This window comes from Odocoileus virginianus, chromosome 34 (genome assembly GCF_023699985.2).
Source record: "Odocoileus virginianus isolate 20LAN1187 ecotype Illinois chromosome 34, Ovbor_1.2, whole genome shotgun sequence".
In the NCBI taxonomy this organism is placed as follows: domain Eukaryota; kingdom Metazoa; phylum Chordata; class Mammalia; order Artiodactyla; family Cervidae; genus Odocoileus; species Odocoileus virginianus.
The window spans coordinates 21,474,693-21,495,835 of NC_069707.1; the positions used below are offsets into that span (position 1 = coordinate 21,474,693).

Sequence of the window (21,143 nt, forward strand, 5' to 3'; positions counted from 1 at the left end):
CCAAGCTGAGCTGCTATAACTGTCACCCGCAGAGAAAGATGTTCAGATTGCTGCTTCTTTTTTTTTTTTAAAAGAAGATACTGAGAAAAAACTCCTGATGAAAGGATAACACTCCCAGACATCTCTAATGATAGAAGAAGCCATGATTTCTGATTCTTACCATTAATTAGCCCTCTTTAATAAAGCATTAAATGATGTGCTTATAAAATGGATGTATCTATCTGAGGAAACCATCCCATTTCTCTTTGCTAGTTATCATTTCTCTCCTCGTATTTACAGAACTCCTCTCTACTGGTCTCAGGGTCACTATGTGTGGAACCCAAGACCTGCTTCTCATCTTTGAGCTGTAAAAGAATTGTGGGGTTTCTCTTGATTTTACCTTTCTTATCTTCTGCCTTTTCCTCCAGAGCTGGTGCTTTTTCAGCTACAGAGCCATTACCTTCTTCAGATCTTACTACATTTTCCTCTCGGGTAGATTCCTCTCCGGTGGGTATCATGTGCCCGTTTGAATTTTCAAAGTTAACTGTTACATCTCCATCTAAAAATGGGGAGAGAAACACCTAGATGTCTAACTTTGACGGCTTTCTTAAGACCCAGTTTTCCAGGTACTAGGACTGTAGGGTTCAGATTTACGTTTTAGACCTGGGACCCAAATACATTCTGGACTATTTTCACAATGTTTTACTGAATAATTCATTGAAATGAAAGAGCTAGGAAGTTCTTAGTGTTGGGGGAAAGCAGCTATGGAGGGGGTACCCAGATGCCATCTCAAGACAGGAATGATTAATCTAATTATAAAATATCCCTTGGGAAGAAGAGTCCCTCTCTTCTTGGGTTTAGTTTTGGTTGAAGTCACACTTGGGAGTCTCTTTGTCATTCAGAAACTGAATGATAAAAGGAGGAATCTGAAAAATGGAATAAACATTTTTACCAAGCACCAAAAACACAAGGTGAATGCAAATATACAAATAACATGAAAAGCAATTACACATACAAACGATCAGTGGGAGACATGAACATTTCCAAGCACCACTGTCTCCAGAATATTATATCCATGACACGCTAACTTTACACAGTAATATACCCTCTACTCTACTCAGGGAAAGATGTCAGTAAGGCTAACTGTATTTTCATTTTGCTATTTATGGAAATATTAAAATGTATTCAGGGAGTTGTTGTATATTGCTGGCCAAAAGTCTTTAAGTTGGGGCAATAATAATTTGAAAACATTATGAAAAAATGTTAAGAAAAGAGCAATTTGAGGGAATTTTTAAAAAATCACAACTGAAATTAAAATTTAATGTTATCTAAACCATAAATAATTAATTTAACATCCATGAATGTTTATAAATTCCTAGGAGTTTCTAAAGTAAGAGATTTTGCAGAAACTCTTAATTCAGTGATGCTTGAAAATTTAACACTAGTTCATATCAGGAAAATTTTAAGAAGCTGTGCTATTGGAAAAAAAATTAATGATGATATTTTTACTTAGCAAACTTGAAGAAATGTATAATTAGAGCTAGTTTTAGGCAAGTGTGATTAATTTTACTTTGCAATTATTCTGAACAGAATGACCATCTCCTAATTTTTCTTTAAATATGATTGAATTGCTTTGGCTCAACAATAAAATCCACTGGCCTTTTTGACAGAAACAAACATGGCATTTTAACAAGTAAAATACATATAATGCAATCATATTTTAAATGAACAAAAAATTGTCCCTCAGTTGTGTAACTTCTACGTACCTATAATCCGATACTTGTATAAAATTAAAATAGATAATAACTGGCAATGTTATTGCAAGTAAATCTTAACTATGTCAATAAAATTAAGGTGATAATTTTTAAAAGACTACATGACAAACCAAAAAGAAAACAACAGATCCTTGGTTCTCATTACTGGATCCCAAGAAATTTACTATTAAAAAAAAGAGGGAGGGGAGACACAATATAATGTCCAGGTATTGGATTCAAAAAATAAATAATCTAAGAATGGAAAATTCCAGACAGAACAGAAAACCATTTCTTTATATAAAAATTCTCAGTTTTCAGGTAACTCAAATACAAATTTATCTTTGTTTTCTATGACTTTCGCTGGTAATAAAAACATGCTGAAATCATGTTAATGACAATTTAATTCTATTTTAACCATTATTACATTAAAAATTCTTTAGGAGATTAAAAAACTAATTTTTTAAATTCAGAATAAAAATGCTAGAGAGAAAATTAAATAATTGTGGCATAAGAAGAAACTGGATTAGCACATGATAAAGAGAAATGGTCGGTAATGTATAAAGATACTTACTTTGAGATGTTAATATGAAATAAAGCTAAAGTATAGGCAATAATAGGAAAATGAGCCATGTTTGTAATAAATATGGAATTCAAGAAGAAAAACAGAGGAGAACTAAAGTTATTATTAATTAACTGGTGTGTGTACTGAAAAGGTTTTCTAGTTTTCTGTATTGTTTTAGAATTAAAATAAGTCCTGAGCCAGGCTGCCAGTTACAGTAAGATGCCCACTCCAGGTCTTACAGGAGCATCTGTATGCAAAGAAAGGAGAAAACTCAGAAAAGAGTCCTAAGCTTGAAGTAAACCAAGAGATAAAGCATACAGAAATAAGTGGTTAAATAAGAAGCATGAGAATGTTTGAGGGGTTTCCCTCTTTCGGGTAAACAGGTTCTTTGGGGATACAGTTAACAGAGGAACAGAGACAAGAAGAAAATCATGAACAGAAGATAAGTGACTGATTAAAAAGGCATCCCAGGAGAAAAGGAAAGGAGGCTGGTATGCAGACAAAAACATCTGCATGCCTTCAGGTTAAAGCTAAGGGAAAGGAAAGGTAAGAACCAGAAGATGACTAAACTTGGATTAGACTATGGACTTCTCAGGAGAGAAGGCCAATCACTGAATTTTTAGATTGAAGTTAGATTTTCATATAAAAAAGGTCATCTAAGAGGAATAATAATAGCTGGGAGTAAGGGTATGGGGTGGAATGGGACGAGGTCAAACCCAGGGTAGCTGGCGGTATTTTAAAAGTCTATTTGGCTGACCGAATAAAGGGCATAATTGACAAGCACTGTTAAGAGCTAAGGCAAGGTCAAGAACATCAAGGAAAGAATGAACCTTGACTGGCAGAAGCGAGCAGGTTGTCACCAAGAACAGCAGTTTCCAGTCTCTGGCTCGGGCTGGAAACAGGCCGAAATTCTCAAGATAATTGCTTCTGGAAAAATGACAGAAAACTATTTTCTACAGCCGTTGGCCGAAACGGGGGGAAAGAGTCTATTTACAATAAGCCTCACCGGGAACTTCTAAGTGTTAGGTAATTTATGTAGTTCTATATAAGGGCCATGCAAAAAGGAGAAAGTAAAATTCAGTAATTGATGACTTCCCAAACATTAAACCTATTACACCATGCTTAGATTAAAAGCCTAAGCATGTTTGTTATTTTATGTTTTGAAACTTATAATGTTCAGTCTGCAAGCATTAAATAAAAAGACTCAACAGAGTCAGACTTCTGGAAAATAAGTAAATGAAATTGCAATCTATCTTGCAAATAGCTTAACAGATTAGGCAAAATAAAAACCAAGCAATACTAAGCATTTCCCTAAGCCACTTGTTTATAGAAAAAGTAAATGCTTTTCTAGCTATAATTTTTAATGGATAAAAAAAGAGACGTTTAGTCTCTATATTCAATATTCATTAACAGTTCTGGCCATAAATTTTTCCACTTCTTTTTCTTCCTTTAAAAAGGTTTCAAATAAAGGTTACCACACCAATGCTGTGGCCTATCCTGTAATGGTGATCACCCAACATTTGAGTTTTCAGTGGACATGTAATCTCTCTGCCTTTTCCAGGGAGATAAGAGAGGAGGAAGACTTTGAAACTGCAGTAAGTCCACCTTCAAGCACAAAAACATTAAGGATGTACATTTTTTATTTCTAAAAGCCCTAGGCAGAAAATGAATAGCTTCAAGGTTAACAGAAAATTAGGGGATACTTAAAAGTTCATTCATAAAATGGAGTGAAAGTGAAAGTCACTCAGTTGTGTCTGACTCTTTGCAACCCCATAGTATAATCCATGGAATTCTCCAGGGCAGAATACTGGAGTGGGTAGCTGTTCCCTTCTCCAGGGGATCTTCCGAACCCAGGAATCAAACCCAGGTCTCCCATGTTACAGGTGGATTCTTTACTGTCTGAGTCCAAAATAGAGTGAGAGAAGTATAATAAGTAAAACATCTAAAATTTTGAGGGCTCAAGAAAAATGGCATTCTTTAATTCAGGACTTCCCTGTTTTCTTTAAAGGAGGAATTAAATAGTAAAGCATCTCTTAGCTTCTTCTAGAATATTCAGATGTTGAATATCATGTCATTTGGATTTACGAATAGTGAATGCCAAAAGACGTTAAGCTCTTTGCAAGGAACATATTTTAGGAAAAGAGGAGTACTATTGTTTTGATTCTAAATTAACAGCACTTTATTTGTGCCCATAAAACACAATAATAATATTTTACCTCAGTAAGCATTCAGGGGACAAGGTGATGAAGGCATGAGGTAAACCAACAACGTTGCAACAAAAATTTCCATGAGTTTTATAGTAGTGGGAACAATGAAGATTATTCACTATTATTTATTTGGAGAAATAACCAATCTTGGTATCTACTTTTGAGGGTCTATCTCAGTTTCTATCTAATCCTTGTCTTTTTGAGCAAGATTATCCCTTGGGAAGATAAAGGGGAAAAGGGAAGCAGATTAGATGTAGGGGATGAAATACTTGGAAATAATAATTGTTAGTGAAAAGGTGAGACAGAGTTAGATTCAAAGAAATGAAAAGAGAACAAAGCTGGGAAAATACTTGAGAGATGCATAAAGCAGACTAATGTAATCTGCCCATTCATGCCTTATTGAATGTACATTTGAGTGTATTATAGAGTATAAAGGACAAGAGGTCCGTTTATCATGTCTTTTTTCTTTTACTGGTAGACTTAAGAAACCAAAAGGCATGAGTTAAAACTTTGAGCTAAAACTTTGCATTTACTCAAACAATTGAGTTTACTTGTAGAGAGAGACTGAAGCTCAAGAACAGAGCATGAACCATGTATCTTGTCTGTATCTCCTGCCACAGAGAAGCTTTGTTAAACTTTAGGTTTAGGATGACATATGGTGAGGCACTCACCAAAAAGCTCATTGAATTTCTTCTTTAGAATACCTTAGATACCCTGCAGCCCACAAAAGCTGTCTGAATTAAAGCAAGATTCTCAGATTGTCGTACTTTATCTCCCAAAGACCACGATCATCTTAAATTTCAAAAGAAAATGAAAGAAAGACCAAAGAAGGAAGGATCAAATTACTTTAAACGTATGATTAATTTCCTCACCTTGATCAGGTAATTCCTTAAGAACTCCCCTTCTTATCAGCTCCTCTCTACTTTGTCTTGTGGAAATCTTCCTTTCTAATACTTTTAAAAAGAATAAGCACAAGTAAGAATCTTCATTGCTTAAAATAATTACGAAAAACATTCCAAGTAGAATTGAGTACATTCATTCTGTTCACTTGAGGGCTCAGACCCCAGTTTTTCTAGTTGCCCCACAAACCACGTGAATGGAATCAACATAATCAGGATGGGCAAATAAATGACCTGAGCCCACGATCTGAAGCCCAGTCACTGAGCTTTCTTCCAAATGATGGTACTTGGCCTAGAATTCAGACACATTATCTCAAATCAACTATGGGGCACCAAAGCTACTTCTCACTTTGAAATATTCCTTTCTTTAGTAATGCATTCTAAAACACAGGCTTTTATGAATGTACAATGAATACAGAGGATATGCATGCTTACATGAAAACAAACTTTCAGTAGACATTCAGGTTAACTCAGCTGAATCCCAGACAGGACTACTTTGTTAGTGTTTTCTTTCTCACACCGTCTATTACAGAAGTTGGACATTTGTGTAATTCTTTTCCCTGCCATACTCACAAGTTCTAGAGTGTTCTGGAGTATTCCCTGACAAACACCAAGTCTTGGGAGGATGGAGTCAATTCATGCTTTCATAGAATGTAATGGGACAGGAAACTCAACCGTGATTCTTCTTCAGGAAGAAATCTAAATTCCTGGCGCAACTTCAGAACGGAGCTTAGGAGCTCAGGATGAGACTTCAGTAGTAGCCACCTTATGTCTATAGTGTTAGTTCCTAAACCTTACATGTCATACAACCACTAGCTGCAGCCCCCACTTTCAGGGGCCAAGAAGTTGTGTCAAGTTAACAAAGGGTCGCACCATCTACGAATTCTCTGAATCAACATTCCTCACAGTGCATTCTGCCATACTCTATTTCCTCCGGATGCCCTGTTCAAGAAAGCACCTTGACACTCGAAAAAGGGCCAGAGAAGAGGTCAAGCCAGGGTTCTTTAGGGGAGAAAGAAAGCTTCATTGGTAGAGAGTGGGTAGCCACTGCGGGACTAGATTCTGACCTTCCCTAAAATTCCTACTCCTGGCCTCGTAATCTGTAACTCCTAAAGTCACCCTGGACAACATAATTTCAAGACCCAACCAAAACCCCATTACCCTATGCCATTGGTTCAGTTGAGTCGCTCAGCCGTGTCCGACCCTTTGTGACCCCATGAACTGCAGCACTCTATGCCATCCTCGGCACATACAAACAGAGCTTGTAATGACACTAAGAACATGCTTTTTGGGGGTGCTCCAGGTGGCCTGAAGCTAGGACACTGGGGAAGGAGTGGGGAGGGAGGGGGGTGCCTTGGATCAGACCTTTGTATTAAGCAATGACATGAACCCCAGAAGAGCTACCTTGAGCATCTTTTGAAGAAACTGGAATTTTCTTCTCCTTTCTGATAACTAGGAATTGTGTATCTTGATTGACAGAAAAGTCAGAGTAAAGCTTGAGATATACCACCGATTTCATATGGCAATTCATGGATGAATTGTTTCCTCCTTCTTAGGGGCCTGACTTCATTTACATTTTATTTATAGCACATGTGCTCTTTGTTCTAAGTTTTGTCAAACTTTTTTGGGGGTGGGGCAGAATCACAGTATAAACAAATGAGGAAATGAATGAGTGAATGAATGAAAAGTGAAAAGAATGATAATGAACATCTCATTGGTTCACTTGAAGACACACAAAGAAATCCCCCTCCTTCCTTTAGCTCACTCATCCACCCCCACCCTCCACCACCCTTTCCAGAAACAAGTGAACAACAGCTCACTGGAAAGTTGGCAATTTCAACAGAACAAAGTTAACTGGGTGTCGGGGCCAGCAGGAGCTGTTCTGTAGTGGGAGCTCTTGTTTGTAAAAAAGAGTGCTGCTACTTAAATGTAGCTTCAATGGGTTCAAGCTTTTGTCAAAGAGGAGAGAACCCCCCTCAGCACAGGAAGCCAAATGCCACCCCCCACAATGACGCTGGGGCCCTGCTAAGACAGGCAGGGGTTCAGCAAGATGGACCCTCACCACTGCAGTCTCCTGAGGATGGTACAACTCATTCACACTTGCCTGGGGCTCCAAGGGGTCTGAGACCTCTTGCAGCCAGGGTCTCAGCCCCCACTTTTTGGGGGTGGGCCCTGATCACGCTCTCCCTCTCCCCGGCTGTGTGCACTAAGCTTGAGGCTTCAGGTGCCACTGGACATGGGATGAGGCCACAACCTGGGAAAGTGAGGGTACTGCTGATACAGAACACAGTCATCGTGGGTGTCTGCCCCTGGTTCTCAGGAAACAGAGCTTCCAACTGTGTTTGCTGCTTCGATTAAGTGCCCTAAAACCCCAAATGGTTGTCAGAAGTCCTGGATTCTAGTCCCGGAACTTCCACAGCCAGTTTGTGTGACGCTGGGAACTCTTCAGGTTCCAAGGCTCTGATCCATTATCTGTAAACTGAGGGATGCGATTCAATGGCCACTAAAGGACAGCCCATCCAGCCCAAATACTGGAGTGATCCAGGATCATTAATCAAAGCCATTCTGTAATCTCTGTCTGTGCATGCGTGCTTCATTCGTGGCTGGCTCTTTGCGACCCCATGGACTGTAGTTCTCCAAGCTCCTCCGTCCACGTGATTCTCCCAAGGAGCAGGCGTCTTTTAATTTCATGGCCGGAGTCACCATCTGCAGTGACTTTGGAGCCAGCAAGAATACTGGAGTGGGCTGCCATGTTCTCCTCCAGGGGATCTTCCCGACCCAAGGATTGAACCCAAGTCTTTTGGGTCTCCTGCATTGGCAGGTGGGTTTTTCACCACTAGAATCACCCGGGAAGCCCAATCTCTGCTTCGGGTACCTTTAAAAGCTTTCAAACCTGAACTTAAAAAAAAAAAAAAAAAAAAATCAACAGAGGGTCCAGAAGGTATCCCCTTGTTGTTTCTGCCTTTCCATTGAGGATCCCAGAGGATCCTCTAGTTTTAGAGTTACATTTTCTGTTGCTTTCATTCTAATTTAATCTCAGCTAAAAATCCACCCTCTTTCTTCTGTGTAAATACTGGAGTTAGAAGCGGCAGCTTGGCCTCTTGCCAAGAATCAAAGTCGACAGCGTTGTTCTTTTGCTCTACCTTGCATAAAGGGGTCCTGATAGGAAAATGCCTCTGGTTATTTGTTTGGTCTTTGGCTGAGGGCATTTTTAACACAGATGCAGATAACTGTGTCCTGGGCCAAGGAGAACAAACTGCAGGCGACTAGGCATGGAAGGTATGCTGTCAGGGCACCAAGTTCCAACCACCGCGCTCCCAGAACAAGTATCTCACTCTTCATCTTTTAAAATATGTGCCTCATGTTTACAGAGTGTCTGTCTGTTTGCGGAACACATTCACAAGACAGTTTTTCATGGGCCCAGAAGTGTTTTGCATTGGAATGAATCTGCGAGGTCATTCTAGTCCAACATGCCACACGAAGCAAGCGTCCTTTCAGGAACATTCCTGGGATGTGCTCACCTGTCTAAAGATATTTGGAGGCAAGAGGGTCCCTTTATAACAGAGTCCCCTCCAGTTCTCCATCACTCTCACTTTATTCCTCGTAAGAAGGAATTCACACTTAACATTCAAAAAACTAAGATCATGGCATCCAGTCCCATCACTTCATGGCAGATAGATGGGGGAAAAAATGGAAACAGTGGCAGATTTTATTTTCTTTGGCTCCAAAGTCACTGCAGATGGTGACTGCAGCCATGAAATTAAAAGACGCCTGCTCCTAGGGAGAAAGGCTATGACAAACCTAGACAGCGTATTAAAAAGCAGAGCCATCACTCTGCTGATGAAGGTCTGTAGAGTCAGAGCTATGGTTTTTCCAGTAGACATGAGTTTGAGCAAACTTCAGGAGATAATGAAGGACCGGGAAGCCTGGGGTGCCTCAGTTCATGGGGTTGCAGAGTCGGATGTGACTTAGCAACTGAACAAAGCAGTCAATATTGCACCCCTCCCTGTAACTGTAGCCCATTAATCAAGGCCACGCTCCCCATCGCTCTAGACCTGAGCAAGTAATCTGTGAATGGTGATGCTGTACAGGTGACGCTGGGTGCGCTGGGAGCAAAGTGCGTCATGGCAGCCTCCTAGAATCTGATCCCAAGTATCCACCAGTTGCTCTTCGACTCTGAAGCTCACACTCGTCTGTGCAACAACAGCACTAATACTGGGGGGGGGGGGGGTCTCGCTCACAGCAGCAGCACACCCAGAATCTTGCAGGACACAGGTCACTGGATGGAATAGCTGGGCTTTTCCATGAAAAGTATTGTTGCCAGTTGAGTAAATGGCTCACAGTTACTCACTTTTATCCTAATTAAAAAAGCACATGTGATTTTTACACCAAGGCCAAGGAAAACTATGATTTCTTTTTCCCTTTTTTTACATAGCTGATTTATATTATTATATTAGTTTCAGGTGTACAACACAGTGATTCAATATTTTTATAGATTATACTCCATTTAAAGTTATTACAAAATCATGGCTATACTTCCCTGTGCTATACAACAGATTCTTACTGCTCAGTGCTTTTATACGGAATCGTTTTAATCCTCTGCCTCATCTCGGCCCTCCTCCCTTCCCTCTCCCCACTGGTAACCACTAGTGTGTTCTCTATTTCTGTGATCTGTTTCTATGTTGTTACATTCACTCATTTCAGTTTTTAGATTCCGCATATAAGTGATAATATAGTATTGGTCATTCTCTGACATTTTTCACAAAGTAAAATAACCTCTAGGTCCATTTATATTGCTGCAAATGGCAGGATTTTATTCTTTTTATGGCCAAGTAATAGTCCATTGTAAATATATACCATATCTTCCTCATCCATTCATCCGCTAATGGACACTTGGGTGTTTCCATATTTTGGCTATCATAAGGAATGCTACTGTGAACACTGGGGTGCATGTATTTTTTTCAAATTAGTGTTTTCATTTTCTTTATATATATTCCGAGGAATGGAATTGCTGATTATATGGTAGTTCTACTTTTAGTTTTTTGAGGAACCTCCCTACTCTTTCGCACAGTGGCTGCTCCAATTTACATTCCCACCAACAGGGTGTCAGAGGGTTCCCTTTTCTCCATATCTTGGCCAGTAATTCTTTGTGCAAAACCATGATTTCTGTTTAACTCCCCACCTTGGGTGAATTAAAGTTCTGACGGTTCAATCCTGATTACAACAGCTCATGTTCTAAGTGAAGGAAGCACTGTGTCCTATTTTCCTGACTTCACACTTAAACTCTGGGTTTTCAAGTATTTGAGAAGGACTGATCTTCCAAACACTTCCAATGGACATCTGTCCATCTCATACTGCATATCTCAGCTCCTTGGCGTGGTCTCTAAGATGCCCCCCAAGGCAGGATGGCCTTCCCCCCAACCTGATCCTCTCCTAACCACTCCCTCCCCTGGCTCTCTCTGCTCTAGCCCCTGCTGCTTCTCACCTGAGGCCTGGTGGCCTCTGGCCTTACCAGGATGAGATTTTTCAAACCCCACATGGCTCATCTCATCACTTCCTTCAAGTCTTTGCTCAAAGGTCCCCTTTTCTGAAGTCCTTCCCCGCACACCTGATGTAGGACAGCTTGATTCTTTTCTGATCTTAATCCTTAACCCAAAGAATGTGTCCTGACACATTTTGGGACCTACTACTTTGCGTAAGTACAGGACCCACACTTACACAAAGTAGCAAGTGGGACCTACTACTCTGTATAAGTGTAGCCTCCACTGACTGCTGTATTCCCATCAGGGCTTTGCAGGTGGTTGCATGCATGCGTGCTAAGTCGCTTCAGCCGTGTCAGACTCCTTGCGACCCTATGCACCGCAGCCCACCAGGCTCCTCTGTCCAGGGGATTCTCCAGGCAAGAATACTGGAGTGTGTTGCCATCTCCTTCTCCAAGAGATCTTCCCATCCCAGGGATCGAACCCGAGTCTCTTATGTCTCCTGCGTCGTCAGGCAGGTTCTTTACCACCAGCACCACCTGGTTGTTGCAGGTTGTTGACACTCAGAAAAAAAAAAAGTGTATTTTATTTGTTAGAGGAAAAAAAAAGAGGATTAAAAACCGAGTTAAAAAAGAAAATAGGCTAATAAGATCTTACTTTCTGTCCTTCCCCCACCTCCAGTCTAGAGAAAGCAAAGGCGAGACCTGTGGCTAAACTCTAAGAACAAGAGTCTTCAGTCTTCTCCCTCTTGGACTGCTTGGCTGGACCAGCCGAAAGGAAAATCCTCCGCTCCCCGTCCTAGGGCTCATCTGAAAAAGTCTCTATGTTCTGAAGAAGGGAGGTCACAGTGTGTAGAGGACAGACACCAGCCAACAAGCAGGGTGTAGCATACGATGGGGCTCATCATAAATTATAAGTGATTTATGGTGTCCTTCTGGGCACCGAGCCTGCATTCAGGGAAGGAGGCTGGGGCATATGCCTCCGGCTCCTTTCCGTGGACTCCTGGCCAAGATTTTATATTACTCTGGAAGTATCTGTGAGAATAAATCTTGCAGTCAACAAGCCACTTGTGTTTTCTTTTGGCAAGGAAAGAGAGTCCTAATTCTCGATTCTAACGCCGTTTAATGTCGGAACAAAATAGAAGAGCAAATAGAAGACCATTAAATAAGCGGACCATGTTATCTTCTTGGTCCTGAGTACTGAATGGCCTTACTATGAAACAGACAGACACAGAGACCCGCTTGTCTTGGGTGGAAAGTGTTCTATAAGAGCCTGGCTCTTTACCTCTCCCCAATAGTCGGTACAGAAAGCAGAATGTCAAGAAATGGTCTCCTTTTTAAAAGACCCTTCACTAAGGCTTAGCTAAACCATTTAAAGAACTACAGTCACCGAAATGCCACCCAACGGGACGTTTGCAAAAACCTTCCAAAACATCTCAAGAATGTCAGGCAGAGAAATAAAGCCAACATCTCCATCTCGAAACACTCAGTGGTCTGGCTGTTTTCTTGTTTATCCAGGCCACTCCCCTACTCACAAATCCTACGTACTTCAGAACAAGTCCAACTCCTTGGAAAAGCAGCCAAGCTTTATAACCGGCCCCAAAGCACCATTCTTCCCCCTAATTTTTTTTTTCATCTCACTTTTGCACAAGCCCAAAGTTAAAGTCAACCGTTGCTTCCTGTCATTTCCTAAACACTTCCTGCACGACCTCTGCTCCATTCCTTCATCCGTTTCCTTCTCCTAAAATCAGACTATTTCCCTCTCCCTCTTCACTGAAATCTTGCTTGAATTTTAAATCCTCTTCAAACAGCGCCCCCTACACGGCGATCTCACTATTCTGGTTGGTAAAATGTATAACTCCAAGCTCCTAGCGCGCTTTTCTTTTTCCATTCAAATATAGTTGATTTACAATGTCATGTTCATTTCATGTGTACGGCAAAGTGATATATATATATATATATATATATTCTTTCCAAGATTTTTTCATATAGATTATTCAAAGATATTGAATACAGTTCTCTGTGCTATACAGTAGGTCCTTCTTTACCTGTTTCATCAATAGTCATGTGTATATGTTAATCCCCAATTCCTAATTTATCCCTCTCCCCGCTCTTTTCCCTCTTGGTAACTGTAAGTTTATTTTCTAAGTCGAGCAGTTTTAAATAATTTATCTGTGCCTCAGTTTTCTCATCTATAAAATGGGATAACAGCTGCTACTTTCTGGTTCTTCTGGGGGTTAAATAAGAAGTGAAACTGTTAGATTAATACCTAGAATCTAAAAAGCACTGAATAAATGTTAGCTATTACTATTATTGCTATTAGCTACTGTTAGCTACTATTATTTATTAAGTTATAGAACTTACTACATTTTTGATTGCATACTATGTGTACAAAGTTGCATATTCACATGACTCTAGTCCAAACCCTAAGAGGGCAGTTCTGTATATCATTTCATCTCCACTATGCCAAAAACCATACAACACACAGAGAAGATACTGTGCATTTCTGTTTTGTTTTGTTTTCACAAGGAGGCAGAGGAGGTATATCTACAGCTCTTTCCTACCTTTTCTACTCGTCTTAGAAATAGCCCTCCTGACATGTAGCCTTTGAGGAACCACCTTCCCCCCTCTGAGTCCATGCTACCTGCGTGAAGCCAATCCCATCCCTGGGGTCCAAGACTCCCAGGCTTATCCAGTCAGAGCCCAGTATCTTACAGGCATTGGTGACTGGTGCAGAGAGCGGCTGTGTCCGAACTGCACCAGTGAGATTCAGGCCCAAGAACTTTGGTGTAACAGCAGGAAAGAAAGGGGTTTTTTTCTCCTGGATCTGTAAAACTAGCTGAACAGGAGCCTGGGGCTGCTAGTAGTCGGTCACTTTGCCTCCAAAAAAGGAGAGCCCAACTTAAAAAAAAGAAGAATAAAGAAAGCCAATACAGAGGAATACAGATTCAAAAGGAGGAGACAGGTTCCTAATCTTAGTTTCTAAGGACCTGGATCCAACTCCAAGCCTGAAGGTTGCCCCTGGGCTTCTTGGTTAAGTGAACCAATAAATTCCCTATTTGCTAAAGCCTCTTACCATTCATCAGCAGTGAAAAGTTCTGACTAACCAAGGTGTTAAATAGATGCTTTTTAACGCTAAATTTTCTTCCAGTAGAACCTAGGCAGTCTCTAGTTTTCAAGGCAGAAATATGAAAGAAGAACTATACAGACCCTCTTTTTCCCCCTCAAGGCCTTAAGAAAGAGGAAGGTGTCTATGCTCCCTTCTTCCTCTTGGGAAATCAGTGTCACAACTTCCTCCAAAAACGTGACAGCAATCATCTGCTTATTTGGTGCTTAGATAGCATTTTTGTATTGATTTTCTCATCAGTCCTCCCAGTATTCCTGAAACACAGGCTAATCAAATATTATTCTTATTTCTCTCAAATAGATAAGGACACTAAGACTTAAAAGAAGGCAAACATGTTTTCCAGCCACAGATTTAGAATCTGGTTGAACCCTAATGCGTTTGACCAAAGCCTACCACTTGCATTCTCCATCCTGAATTGATAATTACAAAGATTTCAAATTTCTCAAGAGCTGCAATACTTTTTTTTTTTTTTCTAGTTTCAACATCTTATAATCTTTATTTAATGTATACTTTCTCTGTTTTAAAAATAACATTGTTGTAGCTAAGAGTCCTGACTTTAATGCCAGCTAGACCTGAACTTAGACTCAGGCTACTCGGTGATAAGTTACTTAATTTCTTTAGTTTCCTTATATGTATATCCACAGATTTTTAAAGAAGATTAAGTGAGATAAAATATGTAATGTGCTTAGAAGAGTACTTGGCCTAGAGTCCGTACTCAAGAAATGTTAGTGTTTATTAATATGTATTATAATCAAAGAAAGTATGGCAAGACTGAAAGTAGAAAGAAGAAAAAAATTAAACCACCCAGAATTCCACCCCTTGAGCTATTTTCGTTTTGTCTTTTATCTGTGTGTAAGAGAAATTAATTTTTTGTTGTTTATATTTCTGAACGGAGGTCCTGGTAGCTGTTTGCCAGTCACGATGGGTGGTGGAGAGGAAATTTGGAAGTAGATGTTAGGGTGTATATGTATGCAGAATTACTCTGCATAACACAGGAGGTAAATGAGACTCCCTGCTGCTGCTGCTGCTGCTGCTGCTAAGTCACTTCAGTCGTGTCCGACTCTGTGCGACCCCATAGACGGCAGCCCACCAGGCTCTCCCGTCCCTGGGATTCTCCAGGCAAGAACACTGGAGTGGGTTGCCATTTCCTTCTCCACTTTTTTTTTTTTTTAACACTTTTTAATTTTCCTTTAAGACATGAGACAGAAAAAAACCTTTCTTTTCTGAACAGTTAAATGAACAGTTATCATAGCTTTGTTTCAAGGCATTAAATTAAATTAAATTTTATAAAAATACTAGGTAATATTTTGTACAGGTAATATTCATATTCAGAAATTTAAAAATATAGTACACATTTGGAACTCTTGCTCTTATTGGTCATTTGTATACTCTTTCATTGTTTATGCACATACAAGCATATATAAATATATATTCTATTTTTAAAAGTTGAAGTATAATTAATTTATAATGCTATATTAGTTTCAGGTGTACAACACAGATATTCAATATTTTCATAGATAATATTCCACTTAGAGTTACTAAAAATAATGACTATATTTCCATATGCTGTACAATATATCTTATTGCCGATCTAATTTTATACCTAGTTTGTGTCTTTTAATCCCATACCTCTTCATTCTCCCCACTAGTATCCACTAGTTTGTTCCCTATATCTGTAAGTTTGCTTCTATTTTTAAAAATACATTCATTTGCTTTATCTTATAAATTCTGCATATTTGGTAACAGAGATTGTCTCAGAAGGAAACCTTTTTAAAGTTAATTTTCAATGGGCAATTTTTAAATAGTAGTGCACTCTCAACAGTTAGAACTGGACATGGAACAACAGACTGGTTCCAAATAGGAAAAGGAGTACATCAAGGCTGTATATTGTCACCCTGTTTATTAAACTTATATACAGAGTACATCATGAGAAACGCTGGGCTGGAAGAAGCACAAGCTGGAATCAAAACTGCGCGGAGAAATATCAATAACCTCAGATATGCAGATGACACCACCCTTATGGCAGAGAATGAAGAGGAACTAAAGAGCCTCTTGATGAAAGTGAAAGAGGAGAGTGAAAGTTGGCTTAAAGCTCAACATTCAGAAAACTAAATCATGGCATCTGGTCCCATCATTTCATGGGAAATACATGGGGAAACAGTGGAAACAGTGTCAGACTATTTTTTGGGGGACTCCAAAATCACTGCAGATGGTGACTGCAGCCATGAAATTAAAAGACGCTTACTGCTTGGAAGGAAAGTTATGACCAACCTACACAGCATATTAAAAAGCAGAGACATTACTTTGTCGACAAAGGTTCGTCTGGTCAAGGCTATGGTTTTTCCAGTGCTCATGTATGGATATGAGAGTTGGACTGTGAAGAAAGCTGAGGGCCGAAAAATTGATGCTTTTGAACTGTGGCGTTGGAGAAGACTCTTGAGAGTTCCTTGAACTGCAAGGAGATCCAACCAGTCCATCCTAAAGGAGATCAGTCCTGGGTGTTCATTGGAAGGACTGATGCTGAAGCTAAAACTCCAATACTTTGGCCACCTCATGCGAAGAGTTGACTCATTGGAAAAGACCCTGATGCTGGGAGGGATTGGGGGCAGGAGGAGAAGGGGACGACAGAGGATGAGATGGCTGGATGACATCACTGACTCTAGGGGCATGAGTTTGAGTAAACTCCGGGAGTTGGTGATGGACAGGGAGGCCTGGCGTGCTGCGATTCATGGGGTTGCAAAGAGTCGGACATGACTGAGCAACTGAACTGAACTGAACTGAACACTCTCACAGTTCAAATTACAAAAGGATCAAGTAGAAAAAAAAAAATCTCACTTTCTCTCTGTTCTCTACTGGCTCTCATCTTGACCCCACCTATTCAAAGTGAACCTCATCTTTACTCCACAAGCAAATAACCACTTTTATTAGTGTCCTTGTATCCTCCCAGACTTTCTTAGGCAAATTCAAACATTCATTTTTAATTTTTCCCTTTTCTACACAAAAGATAGTATGTTTAAAAACCGTTCAGCATCATTCTTTTTCATTGAACAGTTATTAATGCTTCTAAAATTTCAGGTGACAGAGCTGAGATGGAAGAGGTGATGGCTTCTGCCTTGTGCAAACAGCAGTAGCAGCTGAAATCACTGCTGTTTCCAAAGGGGTTGAGCTGGGAACAGTCATGGCAAATCCATCCAAAGGGACTCATGGGGTATATTCCCAAGGGATAAAGGTTGGGGACGAGAACAATGAGCAAGTCCTCGATCCCAGATGGGCCAGGAAGTACAAGTGATCTCAGGAGAGTAATCAGAGGCCAGGATTTGTGAGCTACGTGAAACTCTGCTTGTCATTCCCCCTTCCAGGCTGATTCTCGTAAAGTCAGGACAGGCAAAACTGCACTAGACAGGTGCCCTGGGGGTTCACCCCGTTTGATGGAAAGTCTGTGTGTTTCCATTTCCTGTTTCTTCACATTCAAAGACAGTAAACTCCAAACAGCGTGCAGACCAGCAAAGGCACAGATGTGTGAAAGAATGATAATGATAATCATCCTTAGATTAATTAAATTCTAACCTCCCAATAACAGACTAGAGAAGTGGCCAAAAAAAATGAATCTCAGCTCTGAATGGTGAAGAAATATTTTAAGCTAAAAGATCATAAACAACACCCATGAAAGAAGAGACATCTAGAGTCTGAACTTCTGACTCTCACACACTTCCCCATGATCTGCTTTAGGACAGTCTCATCCATTTCAGGGATTTAACACAGATTGAAATGGCACAATGTCTCATTTTAATGCTGATCAGGTAGCCAAATGACAAGCCAAGAGTGGATAAGAAAGAGGCCTTAGTAATACTAAAATATAGGAAATTAGAGGGCTTCCCAGGTGGTGCAGCGGTAAAGAGCCTGCCCGCCAATGTAGGAGACGCCAGAGACATGGACTCAATCCCTGGGTCAAAAGGACACCCTGAAATAGGAAATGGCAACCCACTCCAGTATTCTTGCTTGAAGAATCCCTTGGACAGAGGAGCCTGGTGGGCTATAGTCCACGGGGTCGCAAAGAGTCAGATATGACTGAGCAACTCAACAACACATCGAATCAATTAAGATGACTAAGAAGTAAGTGCTCCTGAGCATTTGAAACATTCCCCTCTTCTACCAACTATCTTGCCTACACAACAGAATGAACAGTATCTATACAGAACAGTATTTCTCTGGAGAAACTGGTCCATGCCTAGACTAAACCAAGATGCCTGCCTGACACTTCAGAGAGACAACCAAGAGTATCTTCACTAAAACTTTTATTTTTCAATGTAAAACACTAAAAAAAATTTGGGAAAAAGTACCTTTTGATGAAGGTAAAAGAGGAAAGTGAAAAAGCTAGCTTGAAACTCAACATTCAAAAAACTAAGATCATGGCATCCGGTCCCTTAACTTCACAGCAAACAGAAGCAGAAAAATGGAAACAATGGCAGATTTTCTATTCTTGGGCTCCAAAATCACTGCGGACAGTGACAACAGCCATGGAATTCAAAGATGCTTGCTCCTTGGAAGGAAACCTATGATAAACCTAGACAGCATTTTAAAAAGTAGAGACATCACTTGACAACAAAGGTCCATATGGTCAAAGCTATGGTTTTTCTTTTCTTTTTTTGAATATGGAGAACTGTTTGAAGTTTTTTTTTTCTTCCAACAGTCATGTATGGATATGAGGGTTGGACCATAAACGAGGCTGAGCACCAAAGAACTGATGCTTTTGAACTGTGGTGCTGGAGAAACTCTTGAGAGTCCCTTGGACTGCAAGGAGATCAAACCAGTCAGTCCTAAAGGAAACCAACCCTGAATAGTCATTGGAAGAACTTTGCTGAACCTGAAGCTCCAATACTTTAGCCACCTGATGCAAAAGAGCTGACTCAGTGGAAAAGACCCTGATGCTGGGAAAGATTGAAGGCAAAAGGAGAAGGTGCCAATAGAGGATGAAATGGTTAGATAGCATCGTTGACTCAATGGACATGAATTTGAGCAAACTCTGGGAGATAGTGGAAGAGAGAGCTGCCAGGCGTGCTGCAACCCATGGGGTGCAAAGAGTCAGACACGACTTAGCAACCGAACAACAACAACCTCTGCATTGTAACTGGAACTATAATGTTCAAAGTCTGATAGCAATGCATACTTTCCACTTTGATATAATGCTCCCTTTTAGTATTCTCTCCATTCTGTTTCTAAATTTCTGATTATGGAGGTGATAAAGTTAAGAAAGCTAGAAAACAGGAAATGAAAGTATATATTCTAGCCCTTTAAAAAATACATCTCGAGTTCAAATCCAGATCTGGCAACTTGAGGTGATCAGAGGCAAACTCCTCAACTTCTTCATGCCTTAGTTTCTGCAGATGAAAATAGACGTCATGCAGCCTGACTTGGATGCGGACATTAGAATGACTAAAATGTCTTATAAAGTGTTTGACACAAAGTAGGGATCCCATAAGTATTAGATATTTTTCTCCTCTGCTTTTCATTTTCTCTTTCTATTACCTTTGACAATACTCTACTGATAGCTTTACCTGATAGGCTTATTCATACATGCACAGGCTTCTTGATCTAGAAAGCAGCACAGTACAAGAGTCAAAAATGAAGACTCGAGGTTCCTGAGGTTCAAATACAGGATATTCTACTCACAAGCAAAGGAACCTAGAGCAAGTTATTTAACTTTTCTGTGATTCAGCTTATCCATTACTGAAATGAGGATTATAATAGTGACCGACCCACAGAGTAACTGGGAAGACATCGAGTATTTAATACAGCATCTGGTTAAAAACTCAACAAGGGTTATTTATTATTAATATCCATGTTTCTGGTTCCTCCTTTACGTTTAATCACAAATAAAACTTCAAGTGAGTGACAGAAATAAAGGTTAATTTATTTGTATTTAAAAAAATGCTTTATATGCTACACACATGGTAAATTATTCAAAGGGAGCTTTTATTTTTTTTTTTACTGTGCCTTATGTAATCTTAGTTCCCCGACTGGGGATTGAACCCGTGCCCTCAGCGGTGAAAGTGCAGACTGAACCACTGGACCACCAGGGAACTCCCTAAAGGAATATTTATTGAACCTCACAAGGCAGTAACTAAAGTTAACATTTTAGCATTAAATTGAACAACAACAAGGAAACTCTATGTAAGGCCAGCAATATGTTAACATCAGATTTAAATAGGTGATTACGTTTTAGTTAGTGTCACTGAAGTTTTACATTTGATTCGCTTAAGGTTTTTTAAGACAGATTACAGGGGCTGAGGAAATGGGGAACTGCTGTTTAATGGGCAGAGTTTAACTTTTGCAAGATGAAAAGGTTCTGGAGGTCTGTTGCACAACAATGTAAACATACTTGACCCTAGTGAACTTCACTTAAAAATGGTAAAGGTGGTAAATTTTATGTGCCTTCTACCACAATTTTTAAAATACATTGTAAGATATTTTTGAACTACATTAAAGATGAGAGCCCTATCTAAGATGAAGATGAGATCAGAAGGAATTTTCAAAGAAATTTAAGTACACTGATGTATTATGTGTTCCCTCTTTTCCAGAAACCAGTTTTCCCTCCAATCATGCTGTTTATTCTCATCTATTTCTCACATTTTGGGCTTCCCAGGTGGTGCAGTGATAAAGAATCCACCTGCCAATGCAGGAGATGCAAGAGATGTGGGTTCAGCCCCTGAGCTGGAAAGATCCCCTGGAGGAGGAAATGACAACCCACTCCAGTATTCTTGCCTGGAAATTGTCATGGACAGAGCAGCCTGGTGGGCTACTGTCCCTGGGGTCACAAAGAGTCAGACACGACTGAGAGACTTGAGCACGCATTTCTCACATAGTCTCTCGTGCCGTATCTTATAATAGGTACTAGGTAAACATACTTTCTTTTTTTAATTTATAACATTTTATTTATTTATTTATTTTTCCATTTATTTTTATTAGTTGGAGGCTAATTACTTTACAGCATTGCAGTGGTTTTTGTCATACATTGAATTAGCCATGGATTTACATGTATTCCCCATAACATACTTTTAAATAAAGAAAAATTTTAAAATACCTATTTCAAAAACGAAAGGGTCTGAATTTGAGAAAGCAATTGAGGAAAACTCAGG

General features: G+C 39.9%; 1 protein-coding gene across 7 annotated transcripts in view; it reads right to left on the minus strand.

Annotated features, from left to right (window-relative positions):
* PHACTR2 (phosphatase and actin regulator 2) overlaps nt 1-21,143 on the minus strand; it is a 291,648-nt gene that overhangs the window by 58,823 nt on the left and 211,682 nt on the right. For 5 of the 7 annotated variants that reach the window (XM_070461304.1, XM_070461307.1, XM_070461306.1 and 2 more), the window contains exons 3-4: nt 5,375-5,455; nt 380-538 (exon numbers count right to left, since the gene is read on the minus strand). The exons of 1 other annotated variant lie outside the window; for it this stretch is intronic. In XM_070461304.1, the coding sequence (XP_070317405.1) occupies nt 380-538; nt 5,375-5,455 (240 nt within the window). The remainder of the gene's footprint in view (nt 1-379; nt 539-5,374; nt 5,456-21,143) is intronic. One more of the 7 variants, XM_070461308.1, reaches the window with a different exon arrangement.